We start from the raw sequence: 18,102 nt of genomic DNA on the forward strand, positions 1-18,102 counted from the left end.
AGCAAACACTGTATCCCAGCAGCTTGGATGAGGAGAAATGGATGTGAATTGAGGCTGTGCCGCGGGGTTCTCCTCGCTTTAATGTAACTCACCTCACTTGCTAAATGTTGATGCTGTGGCTCAAACTCTGCCATTATTTCCACTGGCAATGCCTACCCCCTTACAGCTATAGGGTTGCCTCTGTGTAAATGATAACAGTTGGTGGCCTCATATTTTCATTACTTTTTTGCCCATATGTTAAAAGGCTCTGTTCCCGAGCTAGTGAAATCATTGACCTGAGTGGTTGTAGAATCAAGTCATGTAAGTTAGCACCTACATCTTTGTATCTCTCTCTGATCATTTCTTTTTTTATTGCCAAACAAATCAAAATGTATTTGTACCTTATACATGTGCAGCGTTTCAGTTAAAACTTAATACATGTTCTCTGTATTTTTGTGTGTGTACCAGAGAGCTGACTTGCTGGATAAAGACAGCTGAATGAAATAGAAAATCAGCACAAATTCACAAGATACAATGCTGGCAGAGAGAGAATCGGGGAGATCGCTCTGAGAGCTGATAAATGGCCCCCCAATAAAGAGTTTGGATAGTTTTTATAATTTAGCCTATATGTCAGTCTGAATTTTTGTCTAGTTTAAATATAAAGAAATTGGTTCTTACCTCACTGCTACACAAAACTGACCAGAACAGCAATGGCCGGTGAATGGCTCAGCAGCCATGTTACATTGTGTGTCAAGTATTAAAAGAAATGCAAAAACAATAATACACCCCAGCGAAGCTGCTCTGGAGCACAAATTGAAGACATGTTTGAACTGGTCTATGTTAAAATTAGATGACACGAAAGTGAGTTAGTTTTATTTTGAAACCAAGGGTTTTTTTTTTAAATATGTACCGTAATAGTAGTTCATTCTATATAGCCCTTAATTTCTGTACAGTGAAGCACCAAGCAAAGGCATCCCCTCTCACAACAGTACAGCTGTAAATCAAGGACCAGGTCCTTGGCTAGTGTAAATCATCTACACGATTTACACCAGCTCAAGATCTTGACCCTAATGTTCCCCCCCAAAAAACTTGTACCAATCCCAAAAGAAACCTGGAGTGATTATGTGTTAACTCAAAGAACTGAAGAAAGGCAGAGGCAGATCAACTAAGTGCACTGTAAGTTGTGATTATGGAAGGAGAAGCACATGGTTAAGCAATCTTAAATGTTAAGATTACTCACCATCAGTGCATTTCCATAAACTCATTCTCATGGTGAAAATAGGATTGTGACTATGATGCTTGCTTCCCTCTGGGACTTGCTGTTTGCTGCTGCACTATAATATTTCTCTTTTGGATCCATGATTACTGCTGTGACCCAATTGCCATCGGAATACAAACAAGTGTAGGTGGTGTGATCTGACTCCAGTTGGTGAAAACATTAAAAATGAGGGAACATAGTCTATAATCACAACTGTAGACTGAGAGAGAGAAGGAATGAAATAAGGGAAACAAACAGCTGGAATACTTCTGAAAACAAGAGGAGCCACCATTGTGTTCTTAAAATGAATGCACAGGCATTTCCAGACCAGAGAGACAAAGGAGTAATGGAAAGACAGCAGGAGAGAGAGGTGGAAAACAGAGGATCAAGTCTAGGGGGTCAGTGGTATTTTACTGCTGCTAGGAATTGCTGTGTTAGAGTGTTGTAAAAATCATACTGCTTCATGATGGATGAAAGAGCAATGTGTCTGGAGACAAATACTGGGAATGTAGTGGCCTTTATGGACATGTTATTAAAAAAGCTATTTGCAATGATTTGTAATATCCAGTAAGACATTTAATGTATCCAATAATTAGTTTCAACACAGAGAGGACTTGTAAAATTTAAATCAGCACATACTTACTTCCCAGTGTAAGAGATTAAAATGAAAAACTGATATTTATGTGCTGCATTGCTGTCTTTCATTCCCTGGCTTTTTAAGGTAAACTTTCTGGGGGCGGGGAGTTGGAAATTAGGATGTTATGACTTAAAAAGCAAGGATTCCTGTTGTAAACAATCTATTTATAGATATTAGGGTTTAGTCTATGGAAGAAATTGGTCACCTGAATAATTCTTTATGGCCTGGAGCATTCACTGGATATGAGAAACAAACCAAATGCAAGGTTGCCATGAAGCCAAATGATACCGGCCCTTGCAACTGCCATTCTGATGCACAGACTAATGTACAGAGTCTGGGCAAAACAGACTGGGAGGTAAATGCCAGGAATGTTGGCATAACTGGGTTTAAGCCAACTGATAGCAAGGGGGTTGCAATAGACTGAGATGTGTAACTGGGGTAATCAAACTCTGCTGAACACTCAGAATTACTGGCAACTGGCCCAAAGACTTTTGTCTACAATTAACGTATATAAAATGGAGCAGACAGCTGCTACTGCCCTCTTTAAAGAAGAAGTGTGACACTATCACTACAAATACCAGCATATCTTGGGCTGAATGCCCTGACCTCAGCTCACAATGGAGTACCATACCTCTGGATTAAGTCTGAGGGTAGTGGGTTGCCTTTGGTTCACTGTCGCTATCTCTAAAGTTGAGTATGCTGATCGGTTTTGGCTCAGAGTTACCTTGTGCTCCCCTGTTTATTTGTTGTATGAATTGTTGGCTCCTGTCGTATGCACACGTTGCAAGCTCCTCAGGACAGGGGCCACCTTTTGTCCTGTGTTTGTACAGCACCTAGCACAGGGCCCTAGTCTGTGATTAGGGCTCATAGGCGCTGCTGCAATAATCAATCAAGGCTGGACTGGTCAAAAGAGCACCCATAGGTTTTAGAAAGTAACTACACTCACCCTCCATATTCTTAGCTATTGTATGCACCAGAAGCAGGCCAAAGGACAGCAGGACTTCTGTCACTCTGCAACCCCCTCTTCACCTCCAAAGCTGGGCACCCCCAAGTCCCAGTGGCACATCGCTTCTCCTCTATGACCAGCTAGGAAGTGGCTCAGCTCCTTCCCTAGGACAGTTGGCACTACTACAGTTGGTGGAAGTGTGCCAAATCTCCAGCCACTCCTGCCTGCTTAGCTATCCTCACCTCTGAGACTTCTCTACCCCAAAAGCCAAGGTGGTGTCCCCAGTCACTGATCATTAGACTCGGGCTTCCTGGCTGCAATCATTAGTGCTAGCTGGAAGACTGTCTAACAGTACTTGTGCTCACCAGATGATCCCATTCCTATGGTAGCATGTGGCATAGCCGCGGTTTGTGAAGAATGCTCGAATCCCTGAGTATGTGTGATCCTCTAGGATGATGTATATAAACTGTACTTCCTTGACATAGACGATCAGGATGGCAATGTTACCTGATGGATAACTGGGAGATAGTTAAGGAAAACCCTCCCCGCAGAAACAAACACACACTCTCCCACAGCTCCTGCAATAAGGCAGATTTCGGTGGAATATCACCCCCAGTAGACGCAAAGGCTCAGTTTCTTGGCTGGATTTAATCAGCGTAGCACCACTGCAGTTACTGAAGCTAAGCTGCTTTACACCAGCTGCGGATTTGGCTCACAACGCTGAGACATAGTTTATCTGTTAGTACAGGAGGAAACTCCTAGCCAGAAAAATCCTCAAATCATTCTGAAATTTGGCCCACTATTTAAAGGAATACATCTTTGCAGGATACAAAACCTGACCTGTCCCATCTGGAAAAAGAAGAAAGAATTTCTGTCCATCAGGATAATATCTTCTCACAGGGTCACGAGCATGACAATTCTGTAGAAATACAAGGATTTGGTGAAGTGAGAAAGTGTGAGGCGAGGGGAGGCGTTCCAGGCCTAATACCCATCAGGACTGTTTTGCGATTGTGTATGCAGCACATGCACCCCCAACTAAAAATCCGTAACAATGTGACAGAGAGGCTTAGATTCCAAATACGATATTCACGAACAATTTCGCCTCCAATATTTGCTCATCTCCAACTGGGACCAAATGATTTGGCCCAATAATATAAATCGATAGATGCTGTATCTCCCATTTTACTGTTGAAGTTTGTTTTTTTTGTTTTTAATTAAAAGTCTGCTAACTGACACAGGAGACAACACCCTCCACAGTTTATATTTTACACGTCTTATGTACAAAGCTCAGCTCTTTAATTTATATTGGTAGCCTTTCCCCGATAATATTTTGCCAAGGGGCTTTCTTTCCATCAGACACATAAGTTAATTTACCCTGCCATGTACTGACAGATGATTGCACAGCAAATATAAACATGCCTTTACTTAGGGGTTGGCTCCAAGCACTGCAGGAGGTTGAGCTCCATGCTTCCTTGTAGGAACGAACAGCAGAGCCACTTGCTTCTCCTAGAAGAATGCTGAATAGTTTGCTTTGGGAGGGAAAGGGGAGCAGTGGGAGCAACTTTACACTCTAGCATTTTAGCATTATTAAAGCAGCAGCTAATTCAGAAATGCAGAAAGAGGCCTTCCCCGCCATATCTCTCTCCAGGAGATTAGAGGTCCACCTCAGTAGCTTCCAGGCTTATACATTTCTCCTGTGTGAAGTGACTGATTCTGGCCGTAACAAACGCCCTAATTTATAACCCGAAGATGTATATTTTGGCTCTGCAAACTAGCTAAAAATGATCTCCTGGTTGTGAGGGGATGGGCAGGGAGAAATAAATGTTGCTCTCGCTTCCATGTTTCAAAGACTTTTTATGAAGCGCAAAAGCAGGAGGTTCTAGATAGGAGGCTTTGTCATGCACATAGCTCACAGGGGAAAGTAGTGTAATGGATTTCTAGATCTACAATAAAAAAAATCCCCCCATCGCTTGTGATGTAAATCAAGGTAATTTTCATGTAAATGTGTGGGCACTGTAACATTTTCTGCTTTGGAAAGCAGGAGGGATTTCAACATAACAGCCCAGCCCTTGTTCACAATGCAGTTTTGGTGCTGAACGCCTTGTACTCCCATTGTGTTCCACGGGAGCTGGGGTGATTAGCACCATCCAGGAGAGCCTCAGGCCCATGGAGTAGTAACATACTCTTTGGGTATTGCCACTTCTTCTTCGTGTATGCGCAATGTGCCTCAGGTGGCACGTGACCAAGATTCATCACCGAATTTGGTTCGCTGGTTGGATCATTAGCTTCCCCAGCTCTGGCCGGGTACTGATGGGGTGTGTGGCATACCGGAGACAATAGGATTGAAACTCCTCGTGGAATAAGGGGCTACTCAACAGGAGCAAGGCCCTAGATTATTGGCTGTAGTTCAGTGACATGGATCTGAAGAAACCCTTTCAGGGAGTGAATGGAAGAGCAGAGGTGTGGATTCAGGAGGGTAAAGCCAACATATCATATTGCTACCCTCCTGTATATAACCTGGTTTCCAGTCCAATGTAAATCATTGGGCTTTGCTAATACCTACGTCTACACAGTATACATCTGTTATAAAAGCAGTTGAACACTTCCAGCAAAACATATCCCAGTCCACAGGCACATCCTGGTGTAAATGAACTGGCTCCCTGCATAACCTTCAGCTGTGCTGGCTTATGAAGTACCACACTCAATTCAGCTTCAAATTCACCTCTGTCCAGAGTCTGTGACTCGCTGTAGACCAGGAGCAAAAGAACCAACAGATAGTGGAATATATCAGCCCTCCAACCCTCTCTTGGTGGCTTGATGCTCACGAGAATTTGAGTGTGTGGTAAAGACCATGACACCCTCAGAGAGTAGTGATGGAAAGAGAGATGGGGTAGCTAGACGAGGCAGATACTCAAGGGCATGGGAGACCCTAGGAAAAGGCAAGAGATTGCATGGCTAAGGTGGAGGAGGAAGAGACCCAAGGACTAGGGGGAAGAGGACCCTAGATATGATAACGTCAGGAAAGAGGTGGCTGAGATAGATGGGGTTCCACCAGAGGGGAATATAACTGAGGTGAGCAAATCCACCAATAAGCGCAGGATCCCCCCTTGGCAGAGGAGAAACTTTGTCACAATTGATAACTATGCTATTAGCTTGCTGTTTATATTACTGACACCAGCAATGTGAAACAGTGGGGAAACACTCTACAAGAAACTAGGGAGATGCTGAAGGATGGATCCTGCATATCTCTGGCTCCCTCCTCTGCTGTTTCGCTGTGGTGGTTTTGTGTTAGGTCCATGACACATATTTGGCCCCTGCCAGATGAAGAGCTCTGTTACCTGTCTCTCTTGGTAAAATGGATGGGCCTCTTACCATGGATGGACAAAATAAAAAGTCCTTTGTAACTCTGAAAAATTAGCTACTTTGCATGTAATATTAAGAGTATGAGAGCACTGGTCTGAAACAAGCATGCTGCCTAAGAGCAGCTACTGTGCCTGCTTTGATCCACCTCCCACCCTTCTCTGCCAGTGCTTCTCAGTACTAATATGCAAAATCCATACTATTCCCTGTCTGGCTCTCTAGTGAAAGACACCACTACTGGAGTCAAATTGTGAATAGCCTCTTGGGTAGAACTGGAGGCAAGACTCAGACGCTAGTTCCATGCTCACTGATGAGCGATGCTGGGATTTGAAGTTGGCTCTCTAAAGCTTTCAAGCTAGACAGAGCTCTTCTTCAGGTCTAGGTGAAAAAGAGCTCTGCATAGACCTGAAAAGGAGCTCTGTGTGGCTTGACAGCTTGTCTCTCTCACCAACAGAAATTGGCCAATAGAAGATATTACCTCACCCACCTTGTCCAGGGGCAAGTCACATAATTTTGCTGTGACTCAGTTCCCCTTATGTAAAATGGGGATAATAATAATTCCTTTCTCTCAATTGTTGTCTGTCTATTTTGACTGCAAGGTCTTTCAGAGCAGGGACTCTCTCTTATTGGGTCTGTACAGTATCTTGCACAATGGAGGCCTGATTTCTGTTGGGACCGCTCAGGGCAAGTACAGCACAAATATATTAATAATAATAAAGCATGTCTCTGGGCAGTTCATAGAATAGACTGCATCCTCCTGAATCTCTCTTTTGGGGCTGTACTTTCCACAGGGAGGAGGGCTCTGTATGCTAGTTACAGGATCCACAGACACTTGCAGTGTATTCACCTTGCCGGCCCCACTCTGAGACAAGCCCCTGAGGAGACACGTAAAGTGGAGTACACAGTGCTGAGAGGGCTGGACAGTTGTGCCAACTCCCAGAGAGCAGCGTTCTCTTTAAAGCAGAGGCTCAGCATATTCTTCCCACCGTTCGAGTGAAGGGTTTTGTGTCACCATCCCACTTTTCTAAGTCCCATTGAGATTTACTGTCACAGGTGTTGCTGCCCTTATAACAGCGCTTTCAAGAGAGGTTGCTGAACAGACCAAATCTCGTGAGCATTCAGACAACTTACCTATGTGGAGAGATAGGTACTATCATCAAAAGACAATACAGCCATCAGGTTATCATCACACACCTTTAAGTGCTCTCCTCTGAACTCTGTGTCCAGGTCTTCAAGAGTCTGAGGCAGCGCTGGACCAACAACTGGGACCTCTTCTTGGGGTTGCGAGAATTTAAATGAAATTTTGGTCACTGAAACAATTTTAAGATGAAGGTGTTCAGGGAATTCAGTGCAGCTCTGCCTCTCAAAGCTCAGAGTTAGCCTAATTTCATCGATATAATGGAGCATCTGTTTAAGGGTAACTCAATTGCAAGGAAACTTTAGTCTAAACATCATGGAAAACCTGACAATGTGGTCTATAGGTTTGGCTACACAGCATCTGCGAGTAAGCCTCCCAGACCATGGCTGCAGACTTGTGCTAGTGGAGCTTGTGTTAGTGTGCTAAAAATAGCTGTGTAGATGTGGCTTCCAAGCGTGGGGGGAGAGTGGGCACTGAGAGACTGAGCGCCAGCCTGAGCTGCAGAGTCCACATAGCAATGTTTAGCATGCCAGGGTGAGCCCTACTATCACAAATCTGTCTATGAACGCACTCCCAGATGCAGTGTAGAAATACCCCATGAGCCTGTGGGACAGTTTCCCAAGGGGAGTGAGGAAAGCCCCATTGCTTAGGGTAGTTAAACTAAATGGGCAATATGCTATCAAATGTCATGTAGGGAACAATCCTGCACTGACCAGAAGATGGATTACATGTGACCTAATAGATCTCTTCCATCCCTGTCTGATATGATTCTATATCAAACACAATGCCTAAAACAGTACCACAGTAACCGTACTTACAGGCACCAAACTTGATATGCCGCTCATATAGTTCCCTGTATTTATCAAAACTTCTCTCTTTCAACCTAAGGACAACAAACAATATATTTTAAAATCACACACTTCTTGTTGGCTAAAGACAACCTAAACAATTTCAGAAAAACATGTGACATTAGGGCATGATGTTCTACCTGCACATTTACATATATAAATAATTACTCCACCTGAACACCCCAAGTCATGTCAACATTGTTGTCTGCCCAGCAGGGCCTTCTCTGAGAGACAACACTGAGTTGGGGTCCAGCAGGGCTGTGGGACCCCTCTGCCCCCTCCAGAAGCCACTGTCTCTGGGTCCAAAAGAAGAGGTTTTATTGCTTGTCTATGTACATGACCGCATACAAAACTGAGGAGAACATGGAATTCTACATGCAAAGCTCCATCAGTTACACTCTAGTGTATTCGTCAAGAAACGTAGTAGAAAGGGAGTCCTGACTCCTGCAAAGGGTTCTGGATAATGGGAGAGGGTAAAGGAGTCACCTGAGGTTTTTCTCCCAGATGGTAGGAGAACCCGACCATGCCCAGTTATTTACACTGGATGGCTCCAGCACAGACCCCAGTGCCTTACTTTTTGCAAGTATAAGAGGACCATTGCCTCCTTACTAACATTCAGTGGAGGTGTTTTGTCTGGCTAGCTCCCAGCACTAGAAGATTGGGGAGAGGACAATGTTCCAGGTCAGCCTCAGCCTCTGAGCCTGATTGACAGGGCGGGCAGGCTAATCAGGGAGTCAGGAGGCCGAGGGGGGGGTGGGTCCTGTCCTGTGTGTGAGATGGAATTGCCTGGGTCAAACAGAGTGGGGCCGAGCTAAGGAGAAAGCAGGGTCCCAAGCCGAGCTGGGGAGCAGAGCCATGCCGGATCCAGGGGGGCCAGAGACACAGCCCAGGCAGAGCAGATCCTGTGCTGGGAGCAGAGCTGCAGCCACAGAGCCAGATGTGGTGAGCACCTGGGGCCAGCCAAGGGGGGACCTTGGGCAAAGGGCCCAGTGCAAAAAGACACCCCCAGCCAAGGATCCTTGCGGGCCAGGCTGGGAGGGGGATCTTAACCTGACGGGGGGCTGACGCTGAGAAGAAGGGTCCCACCACCCAAAGCCCGGAGGTGTGTGGCCACCACCACTGCAAGTGTCCAACCCACAGCATCCCTGTAGCACAGCCAGGGCCTGAGCAGGAGACCTGGGACCTACAAGGAACAGACTGTGAAATGCCCTGATGTCTAGAGACACTGTTTATAATGTTCCCTGCCACAGAGCGGGGTGATGTGTTTTCCTTTAACCTTTCCCATTTTTCCTTATTCATTTTTTTTAATTAATTGTTAATTAAACAACTTGTATTTGCTTTACATTGTATGAAATGATTGGTGGGTCAGGGAGGTGCCCAGTGCAGAGACAGTAGCCCAGAGTGGGGCACCCTAGCCTGAGTTCCTAGGTGACCACAGCAGGGTTGGGAGACGAGCCCCCCAGGAATCCTAGGCCCAGCCTTGTTACAAGGATTCTGCCAGACAGGAGAATGGAAGGGGAGTCCTTTGGGTAAAGGAAGTGGGAGCGAGGACTCAGATTCTTTCGCTAGCCCATTTCACCAGGGTAATGCAGAAGCCAGGAAAGTTCCCCACAACAGTGGGACCATTCCCCCACTTACAGAAGGAGGCCCTGCCTTTTGATGGGGGATCAGAAGGAAAGTTAAATGTCCCAATGCACTCGGGAGTACCCACTTTCTAGCACCTTTCACAGGGTTGGGGAAGGGAGGGTGAGAAGTCCACAATGCAGCCAACAATACAGCATCTGCAGAGTGGGTTTTGAGAAATCTCTCTGGCTGGGCTGCTGAGTTGGACTTATTCTGTCTGGCTTACCCTGATTGTTCACTGCACCCTGTAGGGTCGGGGTGAAGATCTCCTAGATAGGGGTTCTCTTTGTGGCTTCAGGAGTCCCTAGAGCAGTCTCTTGCATAGGGTACTCCTGTTCCTCCCCACCCTGAGCTGACTGCAGTTTCCTCCTCTTTAAATGCCTTCTCCCCTATCATACATGATTGACAAGGCCAGAGGGGCAGGGCTAGCCCTGTCGCTCGGGCCTCTCTGGCACCTTCCTCATCATCATGGGGTCTATGACCCCCTCACAGAGACACTTACTGCTGCTCAAGTTTCTTTCTGGTTTCACTCTCTAGCACTGCTTCCGGAAGGTGAGGATGAGGAGCAATGTCAATCTCGTCATCAGATGAGGTGCTTTCCATCAGCTCCTTGATCACACACTCAAATACCTCCTTGTACGTCCTGCAGCACAAAAACTACAAAATACACCAGACGTGGGAACACAGTGGGACCAGCCTACAGGGAACTGGCAGAAAGTGTAACCTTTTCCACACATGGCTTCACATTCCTCCCAACAGGCAAGGAGTCTGAGATTAGGCAAGATCATCTCATGAGTGATGCAGGATTTTCCCACTTCATATGGCTTTACTAATGCCAGCAAACCAGGTTCTCTGGTCCATTGACTCACCACTGCTCCATTTCCAAGAACCCAACGCTTCTATACCACAAGCTACAGCTCTTCCTCTTGACTGAGGCCAGAATGTCTCCCTCCAACTTTGCTTCTCTGACCATCCACTCCTTCAGTGATCTCTTCCCATTCCCCCCTCATCACCAATGCCCCAAAGGTGCTTCTCTTTTCTCCCCCTTGCCTTCTTAATCCAATTTCCTAACCACTCCAAACTGCTTGTCATCCAGCTCCTTTCAACCCTCTCCATACTGCCCCCTTAGCCCTGCTTCTGCCTTCCTCCCCAACTCTGATGGCTGGTTATTGCTCTGCTTCCCACATAACAACAATCACTACAGCATATAGCAGGGGCTTTCTTCATTTGTCTCCCTCTCCTTTCCATAATGTATCAGCCTACGTTTATGGATACTCAGGCTCAGGTTAAAAAGTGACTTGCTTATGGTCACACCTCAAGTCTATAGTAGAAATAGGAGCAAATCACAAGAGTCCTGAATCTCAGACCTTGCACCCTGGTCACTGGACCAAACTGCTCCCATTTTTTGTTGTGGATTTTCCCTCCATTGGTATAATTCACAATGATTTTTGGGTGACCCTGTCTTGTGTCCAACTGCTGATGGCAGCAGGAATTCTTGGGGGTGCTGGGATGCCAAATCTTCTTCCTTCCATGGCACTACTTGACCAAAATATAATCCTGAATATGTTACAAAAGACCTAACAGTTCCCTCACCTCCACAGTCCTGGTCTAATCACCTATGTTTGGTTCTAGTTATCAGGAACTGCAGGGGCATGGTAACCTATTGGCTTTGCTGCTGGAAAACTACCAGGACAAGATAGCTTAATTGTGTAAGTAGCACAGCTACTCACAGTTTCCAGTGGCTCTGTGTCCAGGTCTTCTGTTGTTGGGATGGGCTTTGCAACAGCCATACAAAACTCACAGTTTTCATGTACTTCAGTGAAGTGATTTTCCTCAGAGGACAAAGGAAAATGGTGAAGAACATTAGCTTTTTTTAAAAAAAATTAATTGTACTTAAAGCCTAACTGCTCACATGAGAAAATCACATTTATCTAAAAAGAGTCAAGTTTGCACCTCTCCATAACTACCACTATCAGTAAGGTGATGTCATGAGGCTATCCAGGAAGTTCTAGGTTATGTGTGAAAATCTGTATTCCCAAGTGAATTGCTGATCTTTACTCTTTCATCAGGGCTGGATGAAAAGTGTTAATTGCTTTTCATGGGAAATTTTGAAAAAAAAATTTTTTTTCCAAAAAAGTTTCGTTTCTTTTTTTTTTTTAGATTTTGATGAAAAAAATGAAAAACAGATTAAAAAAAAAAGAAAAGAAAATTCCTGAAGTTTTGAAGGTAATTTCTACAAAGAACAGATTCATAGATTCTAAGACCAGAAGTGACAAGAGTGATCCTCTAGTCTGATCTCCTGGATGACACAGACCAGAAAACTTCCCCAACACAATTCCTAGAGCAGATTTTTTTAGAAAAAACATCCAGTCTTGATTTAAAAATTGTCAGTGATGGAGAATCCACCACAACACTAGGCAAATTGTTCTAATGGTTCCTTACCTTCATTGTTAAAAATTTACACCCTATTTCCTGTCTGAATTTGTCTAGCTTCATCTTCCAGCCATTGGATCACATTATACCTTTCTTTGCTCAGTTGAAGAGCCCATTATTAAATATGTGTTCTCAAAATATTTTATAGATACTTATAAACTATGATCAAGTCCTTTAACCTTCTATTTGTTAAGCTAAATAGATTGAATTAATTGAATCTGTCACTATCAGACATATTTTCTAATCCATTTATCATTCTCCTGGCTCTTCTCTGACCCTCTTCAAATTATCAACATCATTCTTGAATTGTGGACACCAGAACTGGACATGATATTCCAGCAGTGAACACATCAGTGCCAAATATAGAGGTAAATTAACCTCTCTATTCCTACTTCAGATTCCTCTGCTTATACATCCAAGGAGTGCATTAGTCTTTTTGGTTACAGCATCACACTAGGACCTCATGCTTAGCTGATTATCCACCACGATGCACAAATCTGTTTTGGAGTCACTGCTTCCCAAGATCATGTCCCCCCTCCTGTAAGTATGGTCTACATTCTTTGTTCCTAGAAAGAATAGTCTTTCAAGAAATTAGAACTGACAAGACAGACTGTACATGGCTCTGGAAGAGTTGTTATCATCTATCTTACAAGTCTTGACATTTAGATGAATATGTTAATGAAGTATTATTATTATTAGTGTATTGCCATTATGGTCTATAATGTTAATGTGTCTGCTCTGCAGGAAAACACAATCCATGTCATAAAATCTTTTCAAAATTATTTGTTGATATAAGTTACTGCCATGAACAGGAGTCAGCTTTCAAAAATGATTTTCATATATACACATCATAAATGGACATTCCCTTTCGGTCTGTGTATTTCTTTGTTTAGCTTTAATCTCACAGCTCTTTTTAACAGCCAAGTTGCAACTATAAGATCCTGAAAGTAAGGGGGTGAAGAGAGAGTTGATATATCACAAATTGGAAGGAATCACTATCTTTACAGCAGGGGAGCCCAACTTTGCCCTGTGGAGGGCTGTAACGGGAAGCTGACAGAAGAGTGAAGGCCACAGCTACAGTAAACTACATAGCACAGAGGCTACTGTTTAAGATGCAGCATTGCATGCTGAGACCAGAACCTCCATATTAATGATGAGGCTTCCTTGCACTGTGTGGGCCTGCTCAGGTTCCCTCCTCAGCCACCTCTGAACTAGACACAATGTAAACATTTAGACACAATGTAAGCATCCAGATGCAATCGCCTCCCTCCCCCTCGGTCCCCAATTGAAATGCTGGTGGAAGTAGAAACAGAGGGTATGTCTACACTACGGGGTTATTCCGACTTTACATAAACCGGTTTTGTAAAACAGATTGTATAAAGTTGAGTGCGCGCGGCCACACAAAGCACAATAATTCGGTGGTGTGCGTTCATGTACCGAGGCTAACGTCGATTTCTGGAGCGTTGCACTGTGGGTAGCTATCCCATAGCTATCCCATAGTTCCTGCAGTCTCTCCCGCCCATTGGAATTCTGGGTTGAGATCCCAATGCACGATGGTGCAAAAACAGTGTCACGGGTGATTCTGGGTAAATGTCGTCACTCATTCCTTCCTCTGTGAAAGCAATGGCAGACAACCATTTCACACCCTTTTTCCCTGGATTGCCCTGGCAGATGCCATAGCATGGCAACCATGGAGCCCGTTTTGCCTTTTGTCACTGTCACCGTATGTGTACTGGATGCCGCTGACAGAGGCGGTACTGCAGCGCTACACAGCAGCATTCATTTGCCTTTGCTAAGGTAGCAGAGATGGTTACCTGTTGTTCTGTCCTGTCTGCTGTGTTATTGTAAATTAGCAATAAGGTGATGGTTATCAGTCATTCTGTACTGTCTGCTGCTGTCATGGGTGCTCCTGGCTGGCCTTCACTGAGGTTGGCAGGGGGTGTAAAGACAAAAAGGAATGTCTCCCTGAGTCATTCCCTCCTTTATGTTTCATCTAAAAATAGAGTCAGTCCTGCCTAGAATATGGGGCAAGTGTACTAGAGTACCAGAGAGCACAGCCGCTCCTGTCAGATCCCGCAGAAATGATGAGCTGCATACCATTCTAGGTGGTGCCCCTGCAACAACCCCACCCGTTGCTTCCCTCCTTCCCTAACTGTTTCTGGGCTACCGTTGCAGTGTTCCTCATTTGTGTGATGAAGTAATAAAGAATGCAGGAATAAGAACACTGACTTGTTAGTTGAGATAAAATGAGGGGAGGCAGCCTCCAGCTGCTATGATAGTCCAGCAGGACATTAAACAGTGGTGGGGGAGAGGAGCCCAGCATCCTGCTGCTATGATAGTCCTGGCAGTACAGAATCTTTTCTTTAGACATGAAGGGTGGGGGCTGATGAACTCAGCCCCAGTTGCTATGATGCAGACGGTTACCAGCTGCTTTGTACCATCTGCCGGGAATGACGCGGGAGTCATTCCTATTTTACCCAGGCGCCCCTGACTGACCTCACCTGAGGCCAGCCAGGAGCACTCACGGGATGATGATGAGGACAGCTATCAGTCATTCTGCACTGTACCATCTGTCACCAGGGAAGGAGAGGAGACGATGCTGCTGTTCAGTGCCGCAACCCACCGCGTCTACCAGCAGCATGCAGTAGAACATACGGTGACATTGAAAAAAGTCAAGAAACGATTTTTTTCCCTTTTCTTCATGGGGGAGGAGGGCGGTAAATTGACGAGCTATATCCTGAACCACCCCAGACATATGTTTGACCTACAGGCACTGGGAGCTCAGCCAAGAATGCAAATGCTTTTCGAAGACTGCGGGGATTGTGGGATAGCTGGAGTCCTCAGTACCCCTCCTTCCTCCATGAGCGCCATTTGATCTTTGGCTTTCATTACGCTTGTCACACAGCACTGTGCTGTGGACTCTGTTCATAGCCTGAAGATTTTTTTCAAATGCTTTGGCATTTCGTCTCCTGTAACGGGGCTCTGATAGAACAGCTTGTCTCCCCATACAGCGATCAGATCCAGTGTTTCCCGTATGGTCCATGCTGGAGCTCTTTTTGGATTTGGGACTGCATCACCACCCGTGCTGATCAGAGCTCCACGCTGGGCAAACAGGAAATGAAATTCAAATGTTTGCGGGGCTTTTCCTGTCTACCTGGCCAGTGCATCCAAGTTCAGATTGCTTTCCAGAACGGTCACAATGGTGCACTGTGGTCAATTTGCGGCCACACTAACTCTAATTCAACATAGCAATACCAATTTCAGCGCTACTCCTCTCGTCGGGGAGGAGTACAGAAACCGATTTAAAGAGCCCTTTATATTGATATAAAAGGCCTCGTTGTGTTAAATCGGTTTAACGCTGCTAAATTCGGTTTAAATGTGTAGTGTAGACCAGATCAGAGAGATAACCAACTAGCCCTCTTTCTTGTCTTTATTTTTAACTGGGTGATGGCTAAGCACATGACACTGCAAAGGAGGAAAATAAGATTGTCTGAAAGGCTGAAATACCAGAGGGTCTGACATCCATCTCCTTTTAAACGTGGCTTCACTCTGAGACGCTGCAAAACCAGCAGGAGGATAAGGAAGACAATTTGACACATGACACACCCACATGTTTTGCATCAGGTCACCATGGCTCAAGAGCCATCTGCTGTCTGAGTCAGTAACATATACTCTTTCCTTTTCTTGTCAAACTGCTCCTGTTGTTTTGATGGTCAAATGTAAATCTCTCTTAAAAGGAATAGCATTTGCCTCTTCAGCAATTTTTGCTCTATTGGCAGGAAAGCAAAGCTAACTTCCTTTCCCCTGGACAGTACTCTCAGTTTCAGAAGTGTCAAAACTTCCCAAGAGAGCACTTTTCCAGAAGCTAGATGTCTTTTCTGAAAGACATCTCACCACAGACCTGACAAATCTTACGCTACCTGACTGGAAATATAACCACATGGTATTAGTGGGGTTAGGGAAAACAAGCCCTGCCTAAAATCCTCTCTGCTACTGAAGAGTCCTTAGAATAGACCTGCTTTTGGTGTAACTCCATGGAGATCAATAGAGTTATACCAGTGATGAATTTGGCCCTCTGTTTCTATGTGTCAGGCGCAAGGAACTTTCCACGAGCTTCCCTCCAGTTTTCATCGAGGAGCTGCCTTCCTTTGTCCCTCTTTGCTCTGAGAGAATTTAGTACTTGTCAGAGGTGGTAAAGTGATGCCTCACAGGACACCATTTATCCACAAACAACACAGCAACCTACCCCCAAAGCCTACCCACAAAAGAAAGCAAAAATAAGCATGCCTCGACCTTAACCAGAAGGGACAGAACCTCTGCGTGAGTGGGGATCATTCAGTTTTAAGGCTCATTCAGTTGTCAGCTCCCCTCTGAGCTGAGACTGATGAAAAAGTTGCCCAAGTGAGAGAAGTTTTTTTGACATGAACATGTGTCCAGCACAGACTGGACTGAGATCTACCCACCCACTTCACACAGACCACAGCCCCATCCTCAGCTGATATAAATTGGAAGAGCTCCACCAAGTGAAAACTTGCCAATTTACACTAGTTTACACCAGTTGGCTGTGAGTCTTTACCAGCACATGTTGGGTGTGGAATGGTGATCTACAGGCGAAAGGCTCCATTGTCCAGTACCACTTCCCTGAGCCATGCAGCTTTCTCTTTATGAATGACTGGTGTATTCATTTTAATTTCTCCATGGGCCTCACCTCATGTAGAAACAGGGTAGTTATTTTCAGGTCATCACGAATCGCCTCTTCTGAATCGAGCCCCTGGGCTTTTTGTATGAACAAAACAAAGATGTGAATTAGCCTTCACTGACTGTGTAGAAATGTTTTGACATTTGCATCAATTGTCAATTCACCCACAGAGGTGCTGGAATCAAAAATTTCAAACCTGACTGCCTACGGTTAGGATCCCACATCTATTCTTAAGCAGCTCAACATAAGCGGCCTAAATTTTGATGGTGCTGAGGAGCTCTGTTGATTTCTATAGTCTGAGGGTGCTCTGTGCTTCAGCCCATTTAAATCCATATGTAGCCACTTAAAAGTAAGTGCTTTGGTTTTCAGCTATGGTGTCCAACTCCAGACATGTTAACTGGGCCTGATTTTCAAAAAGTGGAGAACACCGTCCCTTTGCAAAATCATCCCTCCCCCACTTTAACAAAATCATTTGTGACATGGGATTTAGAAGCCTAATTTTAGGAACCCAGGTGCTGACATTTTGACCTTGGTGAGTAACATAAAAGGAAACGTTGCAAAGAGGGTGTAATAATTGATATGGACTTTTGGTGTATAGTATAGAAGAGGGATTATAAAAGTGTTTCATAGGAATAAACTGCATATTAGACTGCAAGAATTGATGAAAACGAGTTATTATAGTATAATACAAATGTCTCATTATGGCAGGTTATAAACCTCTCTATATTATAATTTTAAGAGCACGATGATGCACAGAAAAATAAGAATTATAAAATCTGTGTCAAGAACAAAAATAATTTAGAAGCAACTTTACCCAGATTATTAAATAGCTGCTATAACATCCAAATGTCACTCACTAATGCCTCTCTGCCAGGTTTTTAGAAACTGGAGAGAGGGTAGATACTTTATATGCATTCTCAGCTAATTTCAAGACAGATAATGTCCCACATTAAGGCAGAGTAGTTCAAGTGTGGCCCATGAAACCTTACACTACTGCCTATCACCACCATCATCTTTAATACAACATCCCAGATTAAGGAAATGTGGTTTCTCAGATCCAGATGGAGAGTTCCAATGCAGTGAATCCATAGGTAGAGACAGCAGACAGGATGATATAAATACATCCCACCCACAAATAGAGGAAGCTGGGACTAGAACTTGTTTTCCTTTAACTCCTCCCA

At 44.6% G+C, this 18,102-nt stretch overlaps 1 protein-coding gene across 1 annotated transcript in view; it reads right to left on the bottom strand.

Annotated features, from left to right (window-relative positions):
• The window catches only part of ERICH6B (glutamate rich 6B), a 51,461-nt gene that overhangs the window by 5,052 nt on the left and 28,307 nt on the right, over positions 1–18,102 (bottom strand). Inside the window, exons 7-13 of the mRNA XM_032790379.1 lie at positions 16,931–16,998; positions 11,520–11,621; positions 10,292–10,446; positions 8,137–8,201; positions 7,375–7,490; positions 3,651–3,739; positions 3,186–3,338 (exon numbers count right to left, since the gene is read on the bottom strand). Coding sequence (XP_032646270.1) covers positions 3,186–3,338; positions 3,651–3,739; positions 7,375–7,490; positions 8,137–8,201; positions 10,292–10,446; positions 11,520–11,621; positions 16,931–16,998 — 748 coding nt within the window. The remainder of the gene's footprint in view (positions 1–3,185; positions 3,339–3,650; positions 3,740–7,374; positions 7,491–8,136; positions 8,202–10,291; positions 10,447–11,519; positions 11,622–16,930; positions 16,999–18,102) is intronic.

This window comes from Chelonoidis abingdonii, chromosome 1 (genome assembly GCF_003597395.2).
Source record: "Chelonoidis abingdonii isolate Lonesome George chromosome 1, CheloAbing_2.0, whole genome shotgun sequence".
Taxonomy (NCBI): Eukaryota; Metazoa; Chordata; order Testudines; family Testudinidae; genus Chelonoidis; species Chelonoidis abingdonii.